Source organism: Salmo salar, chromosome 12 (assembly GCF_965601325.2).
Source record: "Salmo salar chromosome 12, fSalSal1, whole genome shotgun sequence".
Lineage (NCBI taxonomy): Eukaryota > Metazoa > Chordata > Actinopteri > Salmoniformes > Salmonidae > Salmo > Salmo salar.
The window spans coordinates 64,777,870-64,799,499 of NC_138302.1; the positions used below are offsets into that span (position 1 = coordinate 64,777,870).

Genomic DNA, 21,630 nt, shown 5'->3' on the forward strand with positions numbered 1-21,630 from the left:
CCTACAGCCTGATATTGGCTTAATAAACAGTAGGCCTGGCCTATACCTAATTTAACCTAATTGTAAAAGTCTAGTGGGCAATTATTCCTGGTCAAAGGACCATGAAAGAGAGCTGGAGGATTTTTGTGCACTAACTATAGCTAACTGATTGTCCCTTGTGTAACGTCTACTGTGTGTTGTGGCCAGATTTTGACGAGTGCAGTGTGTACGGGACCTGCAGCCAGTCCTGTACCAACACAGAGGGCTCGTACACCTGCAGCTGTGTGGAGGGCTACCTGCCTCAGCCCGACAACCGCTCCTGCAAGGCCAAAAATGGTAGGTATTAACCACCACTCACCTCTTATTTTTCTTCTCAACGGTCCCCTCAATGCTTTCCATGGGGCTTTTGATCTGGTGTAAATATACTGTGCGGAATTCTTATGAGCTGTTGACCACTTTGTTGATCGCCTACCTTTACACACCACTCACACTCCTCTCCTAGTACCAGTAGAAAGGAACTCGGTGCTGCTGATCGCCAACAGTCAGAACATCCAGGCCACGTCTCTGAGTGGCACTACGATCAGCCTGCTGTCCACCACCACCAAGCAGACCACCGCCATGGACTTCCTCTACGCCCAGGAACAGGTCTGCTGGATCCACGTTGGCGACTCGTCGGCCTCCACCCACCTCAAGTGTGCCAAGATCCCCAACCTCAAGAGCTTCGCTGACGAGAGGGTCATCAACATCTCCCTCAGCCTGCACCGTGAGTACTATAGTACAATATAATACAACACAATACATCAACATCTCCCTTAGCCCTGCACCGTGAGTACTATAGTACAATATAATACAACACAATACATCAATATCTCCCTCAGCCTGCACCGTGAGTACTATAGTACAATATAATACAACACAATACATCATTGCAGTCTCAATGGGGGTGCCACAGCGTTCAATTCTTGGGCCAACTCTTTTCTCTGTATACATCAATGATGTCGCTCTTGCTGCTGGTGAGTCTCTGATCCACCTCTACGCAGACGACACCATTCTGTATACTTCTGGCCCTTCTTTGGACACTGTGTTAACTAACCTCCAGACGAGCTTCAATGCCATACAACTCTCCTTCCGTGGCCCCCAACTGCTCTTAAATACAAGTAAAACTAAATGCATGCTCTTCAACTGATCGCTGCCCGCACCTGCCCGCTCGTCCAGCATCACTACTCTGGATGGTCCTGACTTAGAATATGTGGACAACTACCAATACCTAGTTGTCTGGTTAGACTATAAACTCTCCTTCCAGACTCACATTAAGCATCTCCAATCCAAAGTTAAATCTAGAATTGGCTTCCTGTTTCGCAACAAAGCATCCTTCACTCATGCTGCCAAACATATCCTTGTAAAACTGACTATCCTACCGATCCTTGACTTCGGCGATGTCATTTACAAAATAGCCTCCAATACCCTACTCAATAAACTGGTTGCAGTCTATCACAGTGCCATCCGTTTTGTCACCAAAGCCCCATATACTACCCACCACTGCGACATGTACGCTCTCGTTGGCTGGCCCTCGCTTCATACTCGTCGCCAAACCCACTGGCTCCAGGTCATCTACAAGACCCTGCTAGGTAAAGTCCCCCCTTATCTCCGCTCACTGGTCATCATAGCAGCACCCACCTGTAGCACGCGCTCCAGCAGGTATATCTCTCTGGTCACCCTCAAAGCCAATTCCTCCTTTGGCCGTCTCTCCTTCCAGTTCTCTGCTGCCAATGACTGGAACGAACTTCAAAAATCTCTGAAACTGGAAACACTTATCTCCCTCACTAGCTTTAAGCACCAGCTGTCAGAGCAGCTCACAGATCACTGCACCTGTACATAGCCCATCTATAATTTAGCCCATACAACTACCACTTCCCCTACTGTATTTATTTATTTATTTATTTTGCTCCTTTGCACCCCATTATTTCTATTTGTACTTTGTACTTTCTTCCACTGCAAATCTACCAGTCCAGTGTTTTACTTGCTATATTGTATTTACTTTGCCACCATGGCCTTTTTTGCCTTTACCTCCCTTATCTCACCTCATTTCCTCACATTGTATATAGACTTATTTTTCTACTGCATTATTGACTGTATATTTGTTTTACTCCATGTGTAACTCTGTGTTGTTGTATGTGTCGAACTGCTTTGCTTTATCTTGGCCAGGTCGCAATTGTAAATGAGAACTTGTTCTCAACTTGCCTACCTGGTTAAATAAAGGTGAAATAAAAATAAAATCTCCCTTAGCCCTGCACCGTGAGTACTATAGTACAATATAATACAACACAATACATCAACATCTCCCTTAGCCCTGCACCGTGAGTACTATAGTACAATATAATACAATACATCAACATCTCCCTCAGCCTGCACCGTGAGTACTATAGTACAATATAATACAATACATCAACATCTCCCTCAGCCTGCACCGTGAGTACTATAGTACAATATAATACAACACAATACATCAACATCTCCCTCATTCTGCACCGTGAGTACTATAGTACAATATAATACAACACAATACATCAACATCTCCCTTAGCCCTGCACCGTGAGTACTATAGTACAATATAATACAATACATCAACATCTCCCTCAGCCTGCACCGTGAGTACTATAGTACAATATAATACAACACAATATATCAACATCTCCCTCAGCCTGCACCGTGAGTACACTGTAGAATAGTATGCTATACACTATAAAAGGTCACACTTTATTTGGATAGTCTCATATAGATGGCCATACTATCAACAAACTATCTGTTGATAAGCAACTTATTTAGGGTTAGGTTTAGAATAGGGTTCCCGAGTGGCGTAGCGGTCTAAGGCACTGCATCACAGTGTCTAGAGGCGTCACTACAGACCCTGGTTCGATCCCGGGCTGTATCACAACCGGCCGTGATCGGGAGTCCCATAGGGCGGCGCACAATTGGCCCAGCGTCGTCCGGGTTTGGCCGAGGTAGGCCGTCATTGTAAGTAAGAATTTGTTCATAACTGACTTGCTTAGTTAAATAAAAACATGTACAAAAATAAGGGTAAGGGTTAAGGATAAGGTTTGTGGATGGTTAGTTGAAATGTTGTTGACAGTTATTGAAGATCTACTTAAAATCTACATGGGACTATCCACATAAAGTGTTATCCTATAAAATAGTACCCTACAATATCAACATCTGCCTCACTAAAGTATAGTACAATAGAGTATAATACACCTCACTTTGCCTGCACTGTGAGTGCACTGTAGGAGAGTATGGTACAGTAAGACACAGTATAGTATTACATCATAACTCTACAATACTTTTTAGTACACTAAATCGTCTCATACCACACTGCTCAAGGATGCTACAGTGAGTAACAGTCAGATAATACACCACCAACAGCTACACCATCAAGTACATTAACAGCTACACTGTGAGAACAGCAAACAGTTAGTACAGTAGAGTACCCTCTGTTACAGCATGAAGAGTTGAGTGGAGTACACAGTTACAACACAGCAGGCACATTACATCATAGCATCAACATCTCCCTCTGCTTGTCTGCACCAGTCAACTCCAGTTGAATATGACACATATTGTGGCAGTTGTACACGTAGAGGAAGTGTTTGCGTGTGCGTGTGTTGGTGTGTTAACACTGTAGTCAGAGTTGTGTAACGGCCAGTTTGGAAAAATTCCGAAGCAATTTCTCTTCCAGTAAAAAAAAAAGTAAGAGGAAAAACAGAGCCTGTGGATCTAAGGAAAAACATGTGTGTATGAGCGTGTGTTTAGCTTATAGGTCCACCCCCCTCCCTCCCTCCCCGTCCCCCCCTCCCTCCCCGTCCCCCCTCCCCGTCCCCCCCTCCCTCCCCGTCCCCCCCTCTCTCCCCGTCCCCCCTCCCTCCGTCTCCCCCTCCCTCCCCGTCCCCCCCTCCCTCCCCGTCCCCCCTCCCCGTCCCCCCCTCCCTCCCCGTCCCCCCTCCGTCTCCCCCTCCCTCCCCGTCCCCCCTCCCTCCCCGTCCCCCCTCCCCGTCCCCCCCTCCCTCCCCGTCCCCCCCTCTCTCCCCATCCCCCCTCCCTCCGTCTCCCCCTCCCTCCCCGTCCCCCCCTCCCTCCCCGTCCCCCCTCCCCGTCCCCCCCTCCCTCCCCGTCCCCCCTCCGTCTCCCCCTCCCTCCCCGTCCCCCGTCCCCCCCGTCCCTCCCCGTCCCCCCCTCCCTCCGTCCCCCCGTCCCCCCTCCCTCCGTCTCCCCCTCCCTCCCCGTCTCCCCCTCCCTGTCCCGTCTCCCATCTTGCCTCCCTACCTCCCCTAGTTTACTGCACACTCATGGCCTGGTTTTAGAGGAGACTTTCCACTATGAAACTGAGTAAAAACAGCACCACATCTAGTACTGGTACATACCTGTTTATTACAGGTCCCCTTATGGACCACACTTGACAACATTACAGTTTTTAATGAGTATGATTCATTTACACACATTTCATACGTTTCTACTATGAACATATCAGCTCTTTCCCTCCCACACACATATATGCGCATATATATACACACACACACACACACACACACACACACACACACACACACACACACTCTCTCTCTCTCTACTGCGTCAGTTTAGAGATACTTCACCCCTGACCCTCAAACCACTATCCCTCCCCTTTCCCTCCCCCCTCTCTCATCTCACCCCTTTCCTGTCTAATTGAGCAGTAGAGCCCTTTGGCTCTCTTGGATGTGTATGTGTGCTGATTCTGAACCAAAGGAATGTGCAGGAAATTCCAACAGCTTCAGATAGATTCTCCCCCTTTTTCTGCCTGCCTGACGTGCGTGCGCACACACACACACCACATGGACACATAGGCACACATGGACACACAAATGATAGATGCGCGCACACACACATGGATACACATGTGTCTATCACAGAGACACACAAACCCATGAAGCCACACACACACACACACACACACAAGCAACAAAGACACACACGGCTGCTCCACAGTGTGTGCTGTGTTGTGCAGTGCTGCCTGCCCTTGTCAGAGAGGAGCAACAGGACCGGGGCTGTATTGCCGTGGCGAGGAAACAATAAATTGGCATTCCACTTCCTGCCACCACGTCACCTACTTCCTGTTTCCAGAGTTATACTCCGTGTGTGTGTGTGTGTGTGTGTGTGTGTGTGTGTGTGTGTGTGTGTGTGTGTGTGTGTGTGTGTGTGTGTGTGTGTGTGTGTGTGTGTGTGTGTGTGTGTGTGTGTGTGTGTGTGTGTGTGTGTGTGTGTGTGTGTGTGTGTGTGTGAGGGAGAAAAACAAAACAAATATAGCTCTTCTAAAACTGACACAATTCTTTGGAGGATATGTTGCCTGTCTGTCCCCTTTATTGCTGTTATTTTCACAGAAACCCTTCAGAATAGAAGCTAAGACTTTTAGCTAGTTATCCATCCACTATGGATGTTGCATATTTTGTTTCTTTCTGTAATATGTTAATCGTTTATTTTATTTTCCTATCGGTTTATCAGAATGGAACCTTGACTGTGCACTAGAGATGTTGTTGGTAATATGACACTGTCTGAGGAGAGTGTTTGTCAACGCTCCAGTGCTAGCTAGCCTAGCCCTCAGAGACTAAGCTAGGGAGAGTTGATAGTTTGCTGAGGCTCTTGGCGTGTGAGTGTGACAGCGAATAAACGGGCCTCGCTCGCTGAGTCGACGCGGCCCGGGTCGAGCAGGCAGCCAATGGCAGTGGTCGTCACATAGGACATGAAGGGTTTGCGGTCGCAGTGATTCATGACCTCGGCATGCCACACAGATGAGCGGTCCAGATGTGCTCTTCCTGCTCACTCTTTCTGTCTCTCTCTCATGCTCTGTTTTGTTCCTCACTTTCTCTGTCTGTGTATATATCCATCTTACCTACCTCCAATACTTACCAAAGTTTACCGGGGCAGCTCTAGCAGGGCTGAAATGTTGACGAACTGACTTGTTGGAAAGGTGGCATCCTATGACGATGCCACGTTGAAAGTCACTGAGCTCTTCAGTAAGGCCCTTCTCCAACCATTGCTTGTCTATGGAGATTGCATGGCTGTGTTCTCGATTTTCTTCACCTGTCAGCAACGGGTATAAATGAAATAGCCGTATCCACTCGTTTGAAGCGTGGTCCGTACGTGGTCCGCTGCAACTTTTCTTCACAATACAACAAACAGGCTCATTCTGTTCAGAACAACACATAATGTAATCTTGTAGCTGTACATCAAACATAGTGATCATAAATGTAGACACTGTAAATGACTTTTATGAATTGGAAATGTGAAGTCAACATTTGGACTCCCGGGTGTTTGGCTTGTGACATCAAAGCGGTGTTTTATTATAATCCTCAACATCTCATCTTTCAAAAATACTTTGTCCTCTTAATTTACAGACTCCCTCACTCAGACAACACATTTTCAAAAGTTGCGCAATTAGCAGGAGGGATCAGGGCAACTTTTTGTTGCAAGCAGTGCGCAAGTTCAAAACGTCTGTCAGTCGAAACCCGTGAAGCGCAGAGCCAGAGCTCTGACGTCTTGTGTGTGTGTGTATATAGCATGTCACTGTAAAGCCAATGCATTCAGTTTAGGCGCTTATCAGTGTCCACGAGTGTAAAGGGCTACGTCTTTAACCCAAAACGTGAATAATCCACTGTTATTAACAACGTTTTATAAGCACGGAATAATCCCTTTTGAAAACAATCACTCTTGCCTAACACTTTAGCCGAACAGACTGGTGATGGGTGGATTGTGGATGTGGGAATGTGCTTCCGCGTAAAGGAGCTAATTGGTCAAAGGCAGGCGCGTGCCTGGCAAAGCATTCTTCGCTCTAACCCCCTACCCAATCAGTGACCTGACCTCACTAAAGTACATCGCCAGGGAGGGAAGCTCCTCACAGACAGCCACACAGGGCCAGGGCAGGCCCCAGATTAGCCACTAACTAACACTGTGCCTGCCTACACAGCCATCAATGCACTGCCACCCCTACTGGGTGTTACAGTACTGGGAAGCCCTCATTAAAAGATAAAAATAAACAATGTCTAGGTTACTGGGACAGAGAGGCTGGGCGGAAATGAGTAGGTTTAATGATGATCTTTAACAAGGGGATTTGAGTTAAGACCAGCATGTCTAGCTGCACACTAGCTTTAGTTGGGGGGGGGTGTTTTAAAAGATTAGGGCTGTGTCGCAGTCTCCTATTGACTGGAAAGAGTGTGGGATTTGTAATAACCTATACTAGGAGGCCCCAATGTCTGAGCCATGTCTAGCTATGTAAAATGGCTGTTTGTGAAAACCCAAATATCTGTATTTTAGTACATTGTATTGGATGAATTCTGCGTGTGCGTGTGTGCGTATGTGCGTGTGTGTGTGTGTGTGTGTGTGTGTGTGTGTGTGTGTGTGTGTGTGTGTGTGTGTGTGTGTGTGTGTGTGTGTACAGTCACCTATCCTAAGTACTGTAAGATGGAGCTGGCACTACGTAATAAACCATAGTGTTACCAACTCAGCTAGCCTTATGTTAATGGTTGAATTGATTCTAAGGCTAGGTTGATTAGCTTGAGGGTTTTAAGGAGTCCATGGTAAAGCAGCAGTCAGGGGGTTATGATGAGGTAATGGTGAAAGGGGGTTATCAGGGCCTACTAGCTGCTCTCTGCTGCGCTGTGCTTAGTCCAGACCTTTCTGCTGGAAATGAGCGACCGGCACGTTTTAGACCATCGCTCCACATTGAACAAGATGTTCTTTATTTATTTATTTATTTATTTATATATATATATATTAGATAGATAGATATATAATACTCTCTGTGTCTCGCTCGCTCTCTTTCTGTTCTCAATCTCTCAGCCCCCCCGTCCCATCTAATCACCCCTTCAACTATTTTGAAATGATTGGCATTGCTCTGTCTTCTTTCTCCTCCTTTTTTCTCATTCCTCCTCCTCTTCTTCATATCTTCTTGTCCCTCTGACTGTGCGTGCTCCTGGCTGGTCTTAACCAGTACCACGTCCTCCTCCTCCTCTTCTTCATATCTTCTTGTCCCTCTGACTGTGCGTGCTCCTGGCTGGTCTTAACCAGTACCACGTCCTCCTCCTCCTCTTCTTCATATCTTCTTGTCCCTCTGACTGTGCGTGCCCCTGGCTGGTCTTAACCAGTACCACGTTTAGGAGTAGCGTGTTCTATCCCTTCTCCTTTGGCACTCTTCTTTTTTGTGCGAGTTTCCCTTCTTATCGTGTGATGCGTTCTCCAGATGGTGTTTAAGACTAGAGTGTTTTGAATGCAGGAGATTGACTTTGGGGATAGGGAGGTAGAGGGTGTGGATGTGAGGAGGAGAAAGTTAGATGCACAAATATCATACTGCCCCAAAAATGCTAACTTCCCCTGTTATTGTAATGGTAAGAGGTTAGCATGTCTTGGGGGTGTGAGATTTGTGACTTTCTCACTCATCATTAATCACGATTCATTCAGGACTATCTGTGATCATGGTAGCATCCACATTAATGTAGAAGTGTTTAGAATCATATTATATTCTTATTTAGAATAAAAGTGACTCCAAAATACATTATTTACCATTTAATTTCTATTGGGCACAAAATCATCTGAAACACAACCAAAACAAACAGAAAATGCATCCAAGTGTGTAGAATCACAAGCTTGATGTAATCATTGCTTGCTAGGAATATGGGACCAAATACTAAACTTTAGACTACTTTAATACACATATAAGTGAATTTGTCCCAATACTTTTGGTCCCCTAAAATGGGGGATATATACAAAACAAATGCTCTAATTTCTAAACTGTTCATCCGATATGATTAATAATACCCTCAGATTAAAGCGGGCAGTCTGCACTTTAACCTCACAGTCATTGTATAATTTCAAATCCAAAGTGCTGGAGCCAAAACAGAAAAAAATTGTCACTGTCCCAATACTTTTGGAGCTCACTGTAGATGTGGCTCTGATTAGTCCAATAGCAAGTGCAGGTTAGAAATACGCCCTCACAAATTCCCTGTATATAAATCTAGTCCTCTCTCTCTGATTGAGGTGCAGAGGGCTGAGCAGAGTAAACAACCTATTTGGAGGAGAGAAAAAAAGGAAAAAGGCACTGTGGTCTGTTTTTTCAATTATGTTGTGTTGTTTTTATAGTGCAATTTTGGTCAGACAGAAGTGCAGTAAATGAGTGCAGACTGTTTTTCCTCTCTTCTAGGGAAGGAAACACAGGACGGGGGAGGGATGGGGTGATGATGCATGGAGGAAGAGGAGAGAAGTGGGAGTAGAGTAGGAGGGAGCGAGCGAGGGAGGGAGGGAAGAAGGGGGAAAAAGGTTTTTGACTTCCTGGTCAGAGTTTCTGTTTATCAGTTCCAATGACAGGGGATGGACTTGTTCTACTATTTTGTTTTTAGCTGTTGAGCACACTGTTAGGGTGTTTCTCAACCCTCCTCCACCGCACTACATTCTTCCTCCACTCCTCCTCTTCCTCCTTTCTCTTTTGTTTTATCCTTGGCTTAGTCAACGTAGTTTGGCCTGGCGGCCAGCTGGGAGTGTTTAAGCGTGGTTCCATGTTAAAATAAAAGCACCGTGGGGAATGTGTGACCCCTGATTCCCGTAAACCTCCTTCTCGCCTCTCCTACTGGCACAATAAAGGTATTTAAAAAAAAAAAAAATCTCCTCCTCTGAGCCAGCTGCTGCTGCATAATACATTTTCCTAATGGAAACCATAAAATCTCTCTCCCCCCTTTGTCAATTAAAAATATATATTTTTCTTAAGTGCAAAAATGTCATCCATTTTGCCTGCCCTCTCCATTCAATCACATTGAAAAAGTGTGTGTATGTGTGTGTATTTAACAATGAAACCTCCTTTTGAATTCCATTTAGATTTATTGGCCATGAGCTGGTAAGCTTTCACTAGACACACTGTTATTGCCCTCTTAGACCATGGAATTTGCCTCATCATCCTACTCTTTCCTCTTTTAGAGAAAACTATCCCCTTGACCCTCCTAAATCAACACCGTGCCACCAGACGTGTGTGTGTGTGTGTGTGTGTGTGTGTGTGTGTGTGTGTGTGTGTGTGTGTGTGTGTGTGTGAGAGCGCGTGTGTGTGAGAGGGAGAGAGAGATTGAAAGAGAGAGATTGAAAGAGAGAGATTGAAAGAGAGAGTGTTTGTAGGTTGAGTTTTGGGGTATCTGCTCAATAAAAGATGCCTTGTGGGAGACCCCCTGCCTCAGAGAGAGAGACACACACACACACACACACACACACACACACACACACACACACACACACTTTAAACCCAGTTATAATATTACAATTTTAGGGGACTGTATTGCTGTGTTCCCCAGTGTCTCATCTCTCCTTTTCCTTCAACTCTGACAATGGGGCTCTTTCTGTAAGTCTGGCAAACACTCAGTCTATGGTTGCTGTGGGAGTGTGTGTGTGTGTGTTGCTCTTTCTCTCTCCTCTGCCCTCTGTGTATGTGCTGTGTTCGGCATTGTTTGGGTGGAGCAGGGCATTTTCCATTCAAGTCTCAGTGGGTGGGGCATAACATGTGTGCGTCAGACTTGGGTTCAAATACTATTTGACATCTTTCAAATACTTTGCTTTAGCCTGGACAGAGCCAGGTAGACGGGATTTGCACTTCTTTCTATTCCTATTGCTGTAACAGGCAAGCTCAATCAAGCACATGTAGTATTTGAACTCAGGTCTGGCCTTTGTGTTTGTCCAGGTCTTTGAAGTTCTTGGAGGGGTGGGGCTGAGTCTTTCCTTAGGCCATGGGAAAGTCTACCAGTCTTAATGGGAGATTAAACAGCACCATTTCTACCACTCTAACGACCACATTCTCACTCTCCTCTCCCAGCTGGAACAACCATATTCGGAAGAACCATAACACAACCACTGGATAACTAACTAATACCGAACACAGCCACAGTGAAGCAGGGGCAGGGCTTCATTCCGTTATAATAGTACTGGAGTGCCGGGATAGAAGTTTCCCCGTAACCACAGATCTAGGATCAGATATTCCAATCCTAAGCCAAACCATCAGCAGTTATTTAGAAAGAATCGGACCCTGTATCAGTGGTTCGGGGTGACTTCTACGTACTGTTGGTGTAACGGCTGTCGGGAGAGAGAGTAGACCAAGGCGCAGCGGAGTTAGTGTTCATCATGATTTTAATTTAATAAAGAACACTACACAACAAAAACAAGAAAACTGACAGCCAAACAGTCCTGTCAGGTGCAAAACACTCAACAGAAACAATTACCCACAAAACCCAAAGGAAAAACATGCTCCTTATGAGTGACTCCCAATCAGCAACAACGAACTTCAGCTGTGCCTGATTGGGAGCCACACACGGCCCAAAACAAAGAAATACAAAAATATAGAAAAAGGAACATAGAACGCCCACCCAATGTAACACCCTGGCCTAACCAAAATAAAGAACAAAAACCCCTCTCTATGGCCAGGGCGTTACAGTTGGTGGACTTGGGAAGAAGGAGAGTAAGCGAGAGTGAGTCTGTCTGTGAATGACAGGAACATTGCTTAGAGGAAGTCTAATTTGCCAATGTCACGGTCATCTCTTTTGACATTCAGGGAAATTGCAAAGAATAACCCGAATTACAGAGGCTGCCAGGCTTTCTAGGCATCCGACCTGCGTGAGTCTGAGTGTGTGTGTGTGCGTGCGCCTGAATGCTTGTGTGTCTGTTGCTGTGTGTCATTCTGTAAGCGAGTGTCAAGGCTTTCTGCCACGCTGCATGTTATATTATAGCTTAATATGTATCCCTCTTCCATCTTATGAGTTAGACTTTACACCACTCTGCTGCACATACAGTATGTAGAGGACACACACACACACACACCACACACACACACACACACACACACCACACACACACACACACACACACACACACACACACACACAATACGGTGCCAGGTTAATGTGCTGTAGATTTAGAAACATCAGCAATGAGTGCATAATGGAATGTTTTCATAGCTAGCAGTGAGACAGACAGAAAGCCAGGCATAGCAGGACAGTTAGATATGGTCATAGTCACTGGGACTATCAAGTCATGATGGAGCTCTCTACCATTACCTCATTGTCTCACTCCACCATTTCCTTTACCACAATACTAAACAGTATGGTACATTAGATCATACAGCGTACAGGTGCCCACATAGACCAAGCCTGAGAGGGAGAACAGGTCAATGAAGATGTATCAGTCGACATGTAAAGTATTTTCTTTGTTTCTAATCTTTTTGTCTCCTCTTTTCTGTCTATTTTTATTTTCTCCCTCCCCTTTCCGTTCTCTCTCTTGCCCCCCTTCCTCTTCTCTCTCTGTCTCTCGCCTACTCCCTCCCTCTTTCCACTCATCTCTCTCTCTCTCTCTCTCTCTCTCTCTCTCTCTCTCTCTCTCTCTCTCTCTCTCTCTATTTCTCTCTCTCTCTATTTCTTTCTCTCTCTATTTCTTTCTCTCTCTGCTGTCCAGATGTGGAGCAGATGGCTATTGACTGGCTGACAGGAAACTTCTACTTTGTGGATGACGTGGACGACCGGATCTTTGTGTGTGACAAGGACGGTCAGACGTGTGTCACCCTGCTGGACCAGGAGCTGTACAACCCCAAGGGCATCGCCCTGGACCCCACTATGGGGTGAGGACACACAAATCAAATCAAATGGATTTATATAGCCCTTCTTACATCAGCTGATATCTCAAAGTGCTGTACAGAAACCCAGCCTAAAACCCCAAACAGCAAGCAATGCAGGTGTAGAGGCACGGTGGCTAGGAAAAACTCCCTAGAAAGACCAAAACCTAGGAAGAAACCTAGAGAGGAACCAGGCTATGATGGGTGGCCAGTCCTCTTCTGGCTGTGCCGGGTGGAGATTATAACAACATGGCCAAGATGTTCAAATGTTCATAAATGACCAGCATGGTCAAATAATAATAATCACAGTGGTTGTCGAGGGTGCAACAAGTCAGCACCTCAAGAGTAAATGTCAGTTGGCTTTTCATAGCCGATCATTCAGAGTATCTCTACCGCTCCTGCTGTCTCTAGAGAGTTGAAAACAGCAGGTCTGGGACAGGTAGCACGTCCAGTGAACAGGTCAGGGTTCCATAGCCGCAGGCAGAACAGTTGAAACTGGAGCAGCAGCACGGCCAGGTGGACTGGGGACAGCAAGGCGTCATCATGCCAGGTAGTCCTGAGGCATGGTCCTAGGGCTTAGGTCCTCCGAGAGAGAGAATTAGAGAGAGCATACTTAAATTCACACAGGACACCGGATAAGACAGGAGAAATACTCCAGATATAACAGACTGACCCTAGCCCCCCGACACATAAACTACTGCAGCATAAATACTGGAGGCTGAGCCAGGAGGGGTCAGGAGACACTGTGGCCCCATCCGATGATACCCCCGGACAGGGCCAAACAGGAAGGATATAACCCCACCCACTTTGCCAAAGCACAGCTCCCACACCACTAGAGGGATAGCTTCAACCACCAACTTACCATCCTGACACATTCACACTCCAAACGTGCACATATGCATAGGCTGCCTGCACACACACACTCTCTCACACACACACACACACACACACACACACACACACACACACACACACACACACACACACACACACACACACACACACACACACACACAGGCTGCACGCACGCACGCCCCCAGACTGCTTATGCGTCCGTGTTTTGTCTTTTACGTTATGTATCTTATACCAATCCATCACCACACATGAAGTTCCCTTTAAGGAAATTAAGGTCATTTGAATAGATGTACACACCTGCAAAATCACATAACCATTTTACATATACACACACACATTCACACTCACCAACTAACCCTATTCAATGCCCCCATTTGTTGGTCAAGGTTGGATGGGCATGTCTTTGCATGTACGCAGTGAGACAGCGAAATTCACACTCCCTCCTTTATTCCATTGGGAACAGACCAATGTCCCAGAGCACGTGTGCTTTAACACGTCATAACAGTCCCGTGAGAGGCCCAGTATTTGGGCCACAGTAGTCTGTCATTGTTACACAACCCAAAACAATGGACTGGGGCTGAGGGGTGGGTGGAGGGGCGAAGGGGTTCCAGTTTTCCGAAACACTTGGAAGTGTTCCATTCCCCTCTCTGATTGGTCCGTAGGCCACTGACTGGAAGTTTGGGGGAGCAGTAATTTAGTGCAGATGTTTCATTTGTGTTGTTCAGCCCTGAGCCCCTGAGCGCTCCCAAATCCTGCCTTTTCACAGTTTTTCTATAATCATGTTTTTATTTCAGCCCTGCTGTTTATGACGGGTCTCGGAACTCAATTCCAAAAGGGGTTGTGTGTGTGCTCGCCATGTGTTTGTGTGTGTGCGCGCATGTGCAAGTATTTGTTTTTCATTCCAACCAATTCCCAGTGCTAGAATTGTCTGTGCAGTAATATACTCTGGTGCATTTACTTCCCCTGCCTGATGTTGTCCAGCTGCTGTAAGAGGATGAGAGTAATATTCTTGGCTGTAATTTAGAGATTATATAATATTAGTACACTGATTTATGTGTGTGTGTGTGTGTGTGTGTGTGTGTGTGTGTGTGTGTGTGTGTGTGTGTGTGTGTGTGTGTTTTAAATTGTTTAACTTGGGTCAAATGTTTCGGGTAGCCTTCCACAAGCTTCCCACAATAAGTTTGGGGAATTTTGGCCCATTCCTTCTGACAGAGTTGGTGTAACCGAGTCAGGTTTGTAGGCCTCCTTGCTCGCACACGATTTTTCAGTTCTGCCCACAAATTTTCTATGGGATTTTGGTCAAGGCTTTGTGATGGCCACTCCCATACCTTGACTTTGTTGTCCTTAAGCCATTTTGCCACAACTTTGGAAGTATGCTTGGGGTCATTGTCCATTTGGAAGACACATTTGCGACCAAGCTTTAACATCCTGACTGATGTCTTGTAATGTTGCTTCAATATATCCACGTAATTTTCCTCCCTCATGATGCCATCTATTTTGTGAAGTGCACCAGTCCCTCCTGCAGCAAATCACCCCCACAACATGATGCTGCCACCCCCGTGCTTCACGGTTGGGATGGTGTTCTTTGACTTGCAAGCCTCCCTTTTTTTCCTCCAAACATAACAATGGTCAGTATGGCCAAACAGTTTCATCAGACCTGAGGACATTGATCCAAAAAGTACGATCTTTGTCCCCATGTCCAGTCGCAAACTTAGTCTGGCTTTTTTATGGTGGTTTTAGAGCAGTGGCTTCTTCCTTGCTGAGCAGCCTTTCAGGTTATGTCGATATAGGACTCGTTTTACTGTGGATATAGATACTTTTGTACCTGTTTCCTCCAGCATCTTCACAAGGTCCTTGCTGTTGTTCTGGGATTGATTTGCGTTTTTCACACCATAGTATGTTAATCTCTAGGAGACAGAACGCGTCTCCTTCCTGAGCGGTATGACGGCTGCGTGGCCCCATGGTGTTTAAACTTGCGTACTATTGTTTGTACAGATGAACATGGTACCTTCAGGCGTTTGGAAATTGCTCCCAAGGATGAACCAGACTTGTGGAGGTCTACCATTTTTTTTCTGAGGTCTTGGCTGATTTCTTTTGATTTTCCCATGATGTCAAGCAAAGAGGCACAGAGTTTGATGGTAGGCCTTGAAATACATCCACAGGTACACCTCCAATTGACTCAAATTATGTAAATTCGCCTATCAGAAGCTTCTAGAGCAATGACATCCTTTTATGGAATATTCCAAGCTGTTTAAAGGCACAGTCAACTTAGTGTATGTAAACCTTTGACCCACTGGAATTGTGATACAGTGAATTATAAGTGAAATAATCTGTCTGTAAACAATTGTTGGAAAAAAGTATTGTGTCATGCACAAAGTAGATGTCCTAACCGACTTGCCAAAACTATAGTTTGTTAACAAGACATTTGTGGAGTGGTTTAAAAACGAGTTTTAATGACGCTAACCTAAGTGTATGTAAACTTCCGACTTCAACAGTGTGTGTATATTATATATATATATACTGCTCAAAAAAATAAAGGGAACACTTAAACAACACAATGTAACTCCAAGTCAATCACACTTCTGTGAAATCAAACTGTCCACTTAGGAAGCAACACTGATTGACAATAAATTTCACATGCTGTTGTGCAAATGGAATAGACAACAGGTGGAAATTATAGGCAATTAGCAAGACACCCCCAATAAAGGAGTGGTTCTGCAGGTGGTGACCACAGACCACTTCTCAGTTCCTATGCTTCCTGGCTGATGTTTTGGTCACTTTTGAATGCTGGCGGTGCTTTCACTCTAGTGGTAGCATGAGACGGAGTCTACAACCCACACAAGTGGCTCAGGTAGTGCAGCTCATCCAGGATGGCACATCAATGCGAGCTGTGGCAAGAAGGTTTGCTGTGTCTATCAGCGTAGTGTCCAGAGCATGGAGGCGCTACCAGGAGACAGGCCAGTACATCAGGAGACGTAGAGGAGGCCGTAGGAGGGCAACAACCCAGCAGCAGGACCGACACCTCCGCCTTTGTGCAAGGAGGAGCAGGAGGAGCACTGCCAGAGCCCTGCAAAATGACCTCCAGCAGGCCACAAATGTGCATGTGTCTGCTCAAACGGTCAGAAACAGACTCCATGAGGGTGGTATGAGGGCCCGACATCCACAGGTAGGGGTTGTGCTTACAGCCCAACACCGTGCAGGACGTTTGGCATTTGCCAGAGAACACCAAGATTGGCAAATTCGCCACTGGCGCCCTGTGCTCTTCACAGATGAAAGCAGGTTCACACTGAGCACATGTGACAGACATGACAGAGTCTGGAGACGCCGTGGAGAACGTTCTGCTGCCTGCATCATCCTCCAGCATGACCGGTTTGGCGGTGGGTCAGTCATGGTGTGGGGTGGCATTTCTTTGGGGGGCTGCACAGCCCTCCATGTGCTCGCCAGAAGTAGCCTGACTGCCATTAGGTACCGAGATGAGATCCTCAGACCCCTTGTGAGACCATATGCTGGTGCGGTTGGCCCTGAGTTCCTCCTAATGCAAGACAATGCTAGACCTCATGTGGCTGGAGTGTGTCAGCAGTTCCTGCAAGAGGAAGGAATTGATGCTATGGACTGGCCCGCCCGTTCCCCAGACCTGAATCCAATTGAGCACATCTGGGACATCATGTCTCGCTCCATCCACCAACGCCAAGTTGCACCACAGACTGTCCAGGAGTTGGAGGATGCTTTAGTCCAGGTCTGGGAGGAGATCCCTCAGGAGACCATCCGCCACCTCATCAGGAGCATGCCCAGGCGTTGTAGGGAGATCATACAGGCACGTGGAGGCCACACACACTACTGAGCCTCATTTTGACTTGTTTTAAGGACATTACATCAAAGTTGGATCAGCCTGTAGTGTGGTTTTCCACTTTAATTTTGAGTGTGACTCCAAATCCAGACCTCCATGGGTGGATAAATTGGATTTCCATTGATTATTTTTGTGTGATTTTGTTGTCAGCACATTCAACTATGTAAAGAAAAAAGTATTTAATAAGATTATTTCATTCATTCAGATCTAGGATGTGTTATTTTAGTGTTCCCTTTATTTTTTTGAGCAGTGTATATATGGAATATCTACATAGGCGTACAGAGGCCCATATTCAGCAACCATCACTCCTGTGTTCCAATGGCACGTTGTGTTAGCTAATCCAAGTTTATAATTTTAAAAGGCTAATTGATCATTAGAAAACCTTTTTGCAATTATGTTATCACAGCTGCAAACTGTAGTGCTGATTAAAGAAGCAATTAAACTGGCCTTCTTTAGACTAGTTGAGTATCTGGAGCATCAGCATTTGTGGGTTCGATTACAGGCTCAAAATGACCAGAAACAAAGAACTTTCTTCTGAAACTCGTCAATCTATTCTTGTTCTGAGAAATGAAGGCTATTTCATGCGAGAAATTGGCAAGAAACTGAAGATCTCGTACAATGCTGTGTACTAGTCTCAACGTCAACAGTGAAGAGGTGACTCCGGGATGCTGGCCTTCTAGGCAGAGTTCCTCTGTCGAGTGTCTGTGTTCTTTTGCCCATCTTAATCATTTATTTTTATTGGCCAGTCTGAGATATGGCTTTTACTTTGCAACTCTGCCTAGAAGGCCAGCATCCCGGAGTCGCTGTTGACATTGAGACTGGTGTTTTGTGGGTACTATTTAATGAAGCTGCCAGTTGAGGACTTGAGGCGTCTGTTTCTCAAACTAGACACTCTAATGTACTTGTCCTCTTGCTCAGTTGTGCACCGGGGCCTTTCCGAGAGCATGTCCAAGACAGTTTGATAGTTTCCTCCTGTTTAGGAACCAGTGAGAGGCACGGTAAACAAGCTTTAAGGAACAAGACATAATAGAATATCAAATGTTCTAGTTAGGCCCAGGAGGTGTCCCTAGGTTGTTGCTGGACAAACTGTTACCACACTCAACTATTCCTCCATATAAAACCTAATGAAGGTAATAAGGGGTATTCAAATACAGAGCCAAGTTTCCCCTACATGTATCAATTCACCAGTCAATCACTGTCAAACAGCTGTCTCTCCTCTCCCGCAACTCTTCTCTGGGTTGTTGCTGGAAATGAATACATCCTCATGCTCAGTTAACTTACCTGCAAAAATAAGTTTGGAATAAAATAGAATCTAGAATTCTTGTCTATAATCATCTCCCTCCCCTATTCTTCTTCCACAGTAAAGTGTTCTTCACAGACTACGGTCAGATCCCCAAGGTGGAGCGTTGTGACATGGATGGTCAGAACCGGACTAAGCTGGTGGACAGCAAGATTGTGTTCCCCCACGGTATCACCCTGGACCTGGTCAGCAGGCTGGTCTACTGGGCCGATGCCTACCTGGACTACATAGAGGTGGTGGACTACGAAGGCAAGAACAGACACACCATCATACAGGGCCTGCTGGTGAGGACATGCATGCATACATACATACATACATACATACATACATACATACATACATACATACATACATACATACATACATACATACATACATACATACATACATACATACATACATACATACATACAAGGACATCGAGGGCAACAGACACACTATCATTCAGGGCCTGCTTGTGAGCTCATCAGCCTGCGACTGTCTGGACGCTAGCATACTTCAGAGTTCTGGAAGGGATCAGTTAAGTGGGTTTAACATTGTGGAATGTTGCAGATTGTTGTTAATGTTGTGTAGAGCAGATGGACATCTTTATGTAGCGTAAGGAGCTGTGAACATTTTACATTCATAGTTATCCAAGCAGTTTAATCTTAAATGCAAGGTAAATACTTGGCACTAATACCAAGTGCCCCCCATATTGTGTGTAAATCTATGTAGAGCTTCCTGTGTTTTTCTCTCCTGTGAGGATCCTTTCTCCCCTGCTGTTGTAGTAGTTTGTAGACCGGTGAGCTATGGCCAGAGAGCAGGGGGTGGACAGTAGCCTTTTCATTAGAGTGTTGATTAGTAGGAGGTGAGGCTGAGTTCTGGACGGTGCCGCGGCTGGCGTGGCCAAGCGCCTTTTAAACCTGTTAGCAGGGCTTTTAGCGCTAGCTGTCTCTGTCTGCACAAGTAATAGCCTTCATTTACTCACTGGGCCTGGGGGCAGAGACATGTGTACACACATACACACACACACAGACACACACACAAAGCCCCTTCGTGTGTGTGTGTGTGCCAGATAGCCATCAGCAGCAGTTTAAAGTCCATGGACGGTTATTGATGGTGTGGTATGGGCTGCATTGCAGAGAGCATCTGTGTTTATCCCTGCCCTGCCTCATCTTAATGGACGCTAGCAGCTCTGATCTGAAACACTGATGGGCCGCCAACGTCTATGTGACGTTAGTGCTGTTTATTGGGACAGTAAGCCTGGCTTTCTTCTCACGGATGAATGTGTGTTTGTTTAGGCGTGTTAGAGTGCATTAAATAAAATGGAGCCCTGTGTCATGCGAAGGATGTTTAGAATTCTGAAGCACCTTTGCGGTTGGGTTCGTACACACTGAGTGAATGAGTGTGAAGGGGAATGCTGTATTGTGACTTTTTGGGGGTTTTGCGTCACTCATTCTCTCTCCCTCCCCCTCTTTTTTTTCTCTTCCCTCCCTTATTCTCTCGCTCTCTCTCTCTCCCTCCCTCCCTCTTCCCACCCTCTCTGTCAGATTGAGCACCTGTACGGTCTGACAGTGTTTGAGAACTACCTGTATGCCACTAACTCGGACAACGCCAACATGCAGCCTAAGACCAGTGTGATCAGAGTGAACCGCTTCAACAGCTCTGACTACCAGGTGGTGACCCGCGTCGACAAGGGAGGAGCCCTGCACGTGTACCACCAGAGACGCCAGCCCCCAGGTAACTGTTGTTATAGGGTTCTGTATTTTATGCTGGGCATATTGTCAAATCAATTCTATATTGAACCCACAGACATAGTGGTATAGTTGACATTCATTTGAATAGTAAAAAAGGTCCTCTCCTCCAGTGCGAAGCCATGCATGTGAGCCAGACCAGTTTGGGAAGGCAGGAGGCTGCTCTGATATCTGTCTGCTGGGGAACAGCCACAAGACCCGTACCTGCCGCTGTCGCTCCGGCTTCAGCCTGGGGAGTGACGGGAAGTCCTGCAAGAGTAAGTACCACACAGCCAATCTCGTCTCAGGTACTCCACAGCACAGCCAATCACCTCTCAGATACTCCATAACACAGGCAATTATCTGTTAGCCACTTTTACAACCCAAGCCAATCCGCTTTAAGATGCTGAGTTACATCTGCTCTGAGATAAAACAACCCAGCCAACCCATTCCTACATACTATAGTCGACGGCACAGATGATATCACAGCCAATCTCTTTGAGCAGCTAAATCTCATGTCTGAGCAGTAGAAATCCTCTGACTCACCTGGCATTGACAGCCAACCTCCCTAATCAATGTCTACATGCCCGAAGCCCCACTGTAACTTTAAACCAGAGGCATAGATCGATTCTGTGATTGAACCTGTGCCAAGGGCAGTGAAGGTTGAGTCAGGAAAACCGCATGCCCCTGAGCTAAGGTCTGGGACACCCTTAATGTGCATGTATTAACCAGGCTTTTCTCCCGTTAACTACTTTTGTATGCTGCATCATGTGAGTTGCAACAACATCCCTGATTGATTCACTTTGCCCGCGAGGTGTGTATTAATATTCTGTGAGGATATGAAAGCAAGCACATATTGATCTGTTTCTAGACTATAACCCTTTGGTGGCCTTGATAACCACACCACGGTAGATTGATTCAACAGAAGCCTATCCCGTCCGCCATGCCATACGGAACTCCCGCTTGTTCATTTGAATGATTTGAAAATCGCTTACATTCTCATTAGGTTGACGGGATTATGCTGCTCTTGCACCGTTTCTGTCTGTTTTAAATAATGCAAATGATATGGGGGCGGTGTTATTTAGTGTCAGCACTTCAATTGGGAATTATTTTCTGAGAAGCAATCGGTCGCAAGATTTAAGAAAGCCGGGGAATATTGGAAGGGATTGGAATCCTGTGGATCTCATTAAACAACCAAAGGCCTCACCAATGCTCTCCTCCTCCTGGTCCCATGTTGTCTGTCTGTCATAGCATTGTAGTGTGATTTGAAATCCTTTTTAGAAGCTAC

General features: G+C 46.0%; 1 protein-coding gene across 4 annotated transcripts in view; it reads left to right on the forward strand.

Annotated features, from left to right (window-relative positions):
- The window catches only part of LOC106565466 (low-density lipoprotein receptor-related protein 1), a 179,971-nt gene that overhangs the window by 81,390 nt on the left and 76,951 nt on the right, over nt 1–21,630 (forward strand). For all 4 annotated transcript variants that reach the window (XM_014132681.3, XM_082959228.1, XM_014132682.3 and 1 more), the window contains exons 5-10: nt 187–315; nt 482–742; nt 12,472–12,634; nt 18,692–18,914; nt 20,160–20,349; nt 20,477–20,620. In XM_014132681.3, coding sequence (XP_013988156.1) covers nt 187–315; nt 482–742; nt 12,472–12,634; nt 18,692–18,914; nt 20,160–20,349; nt 20,477–20,620 — 1,110 coding nt within the window. The remainder of the gene's footprint in view (nt 1–186; nt 316–481; nt 743–12,471; nt 12,635–18,691; nt 18,915–20,159; nt 20,350–20,476; nt 20,621–21,630) is intronic.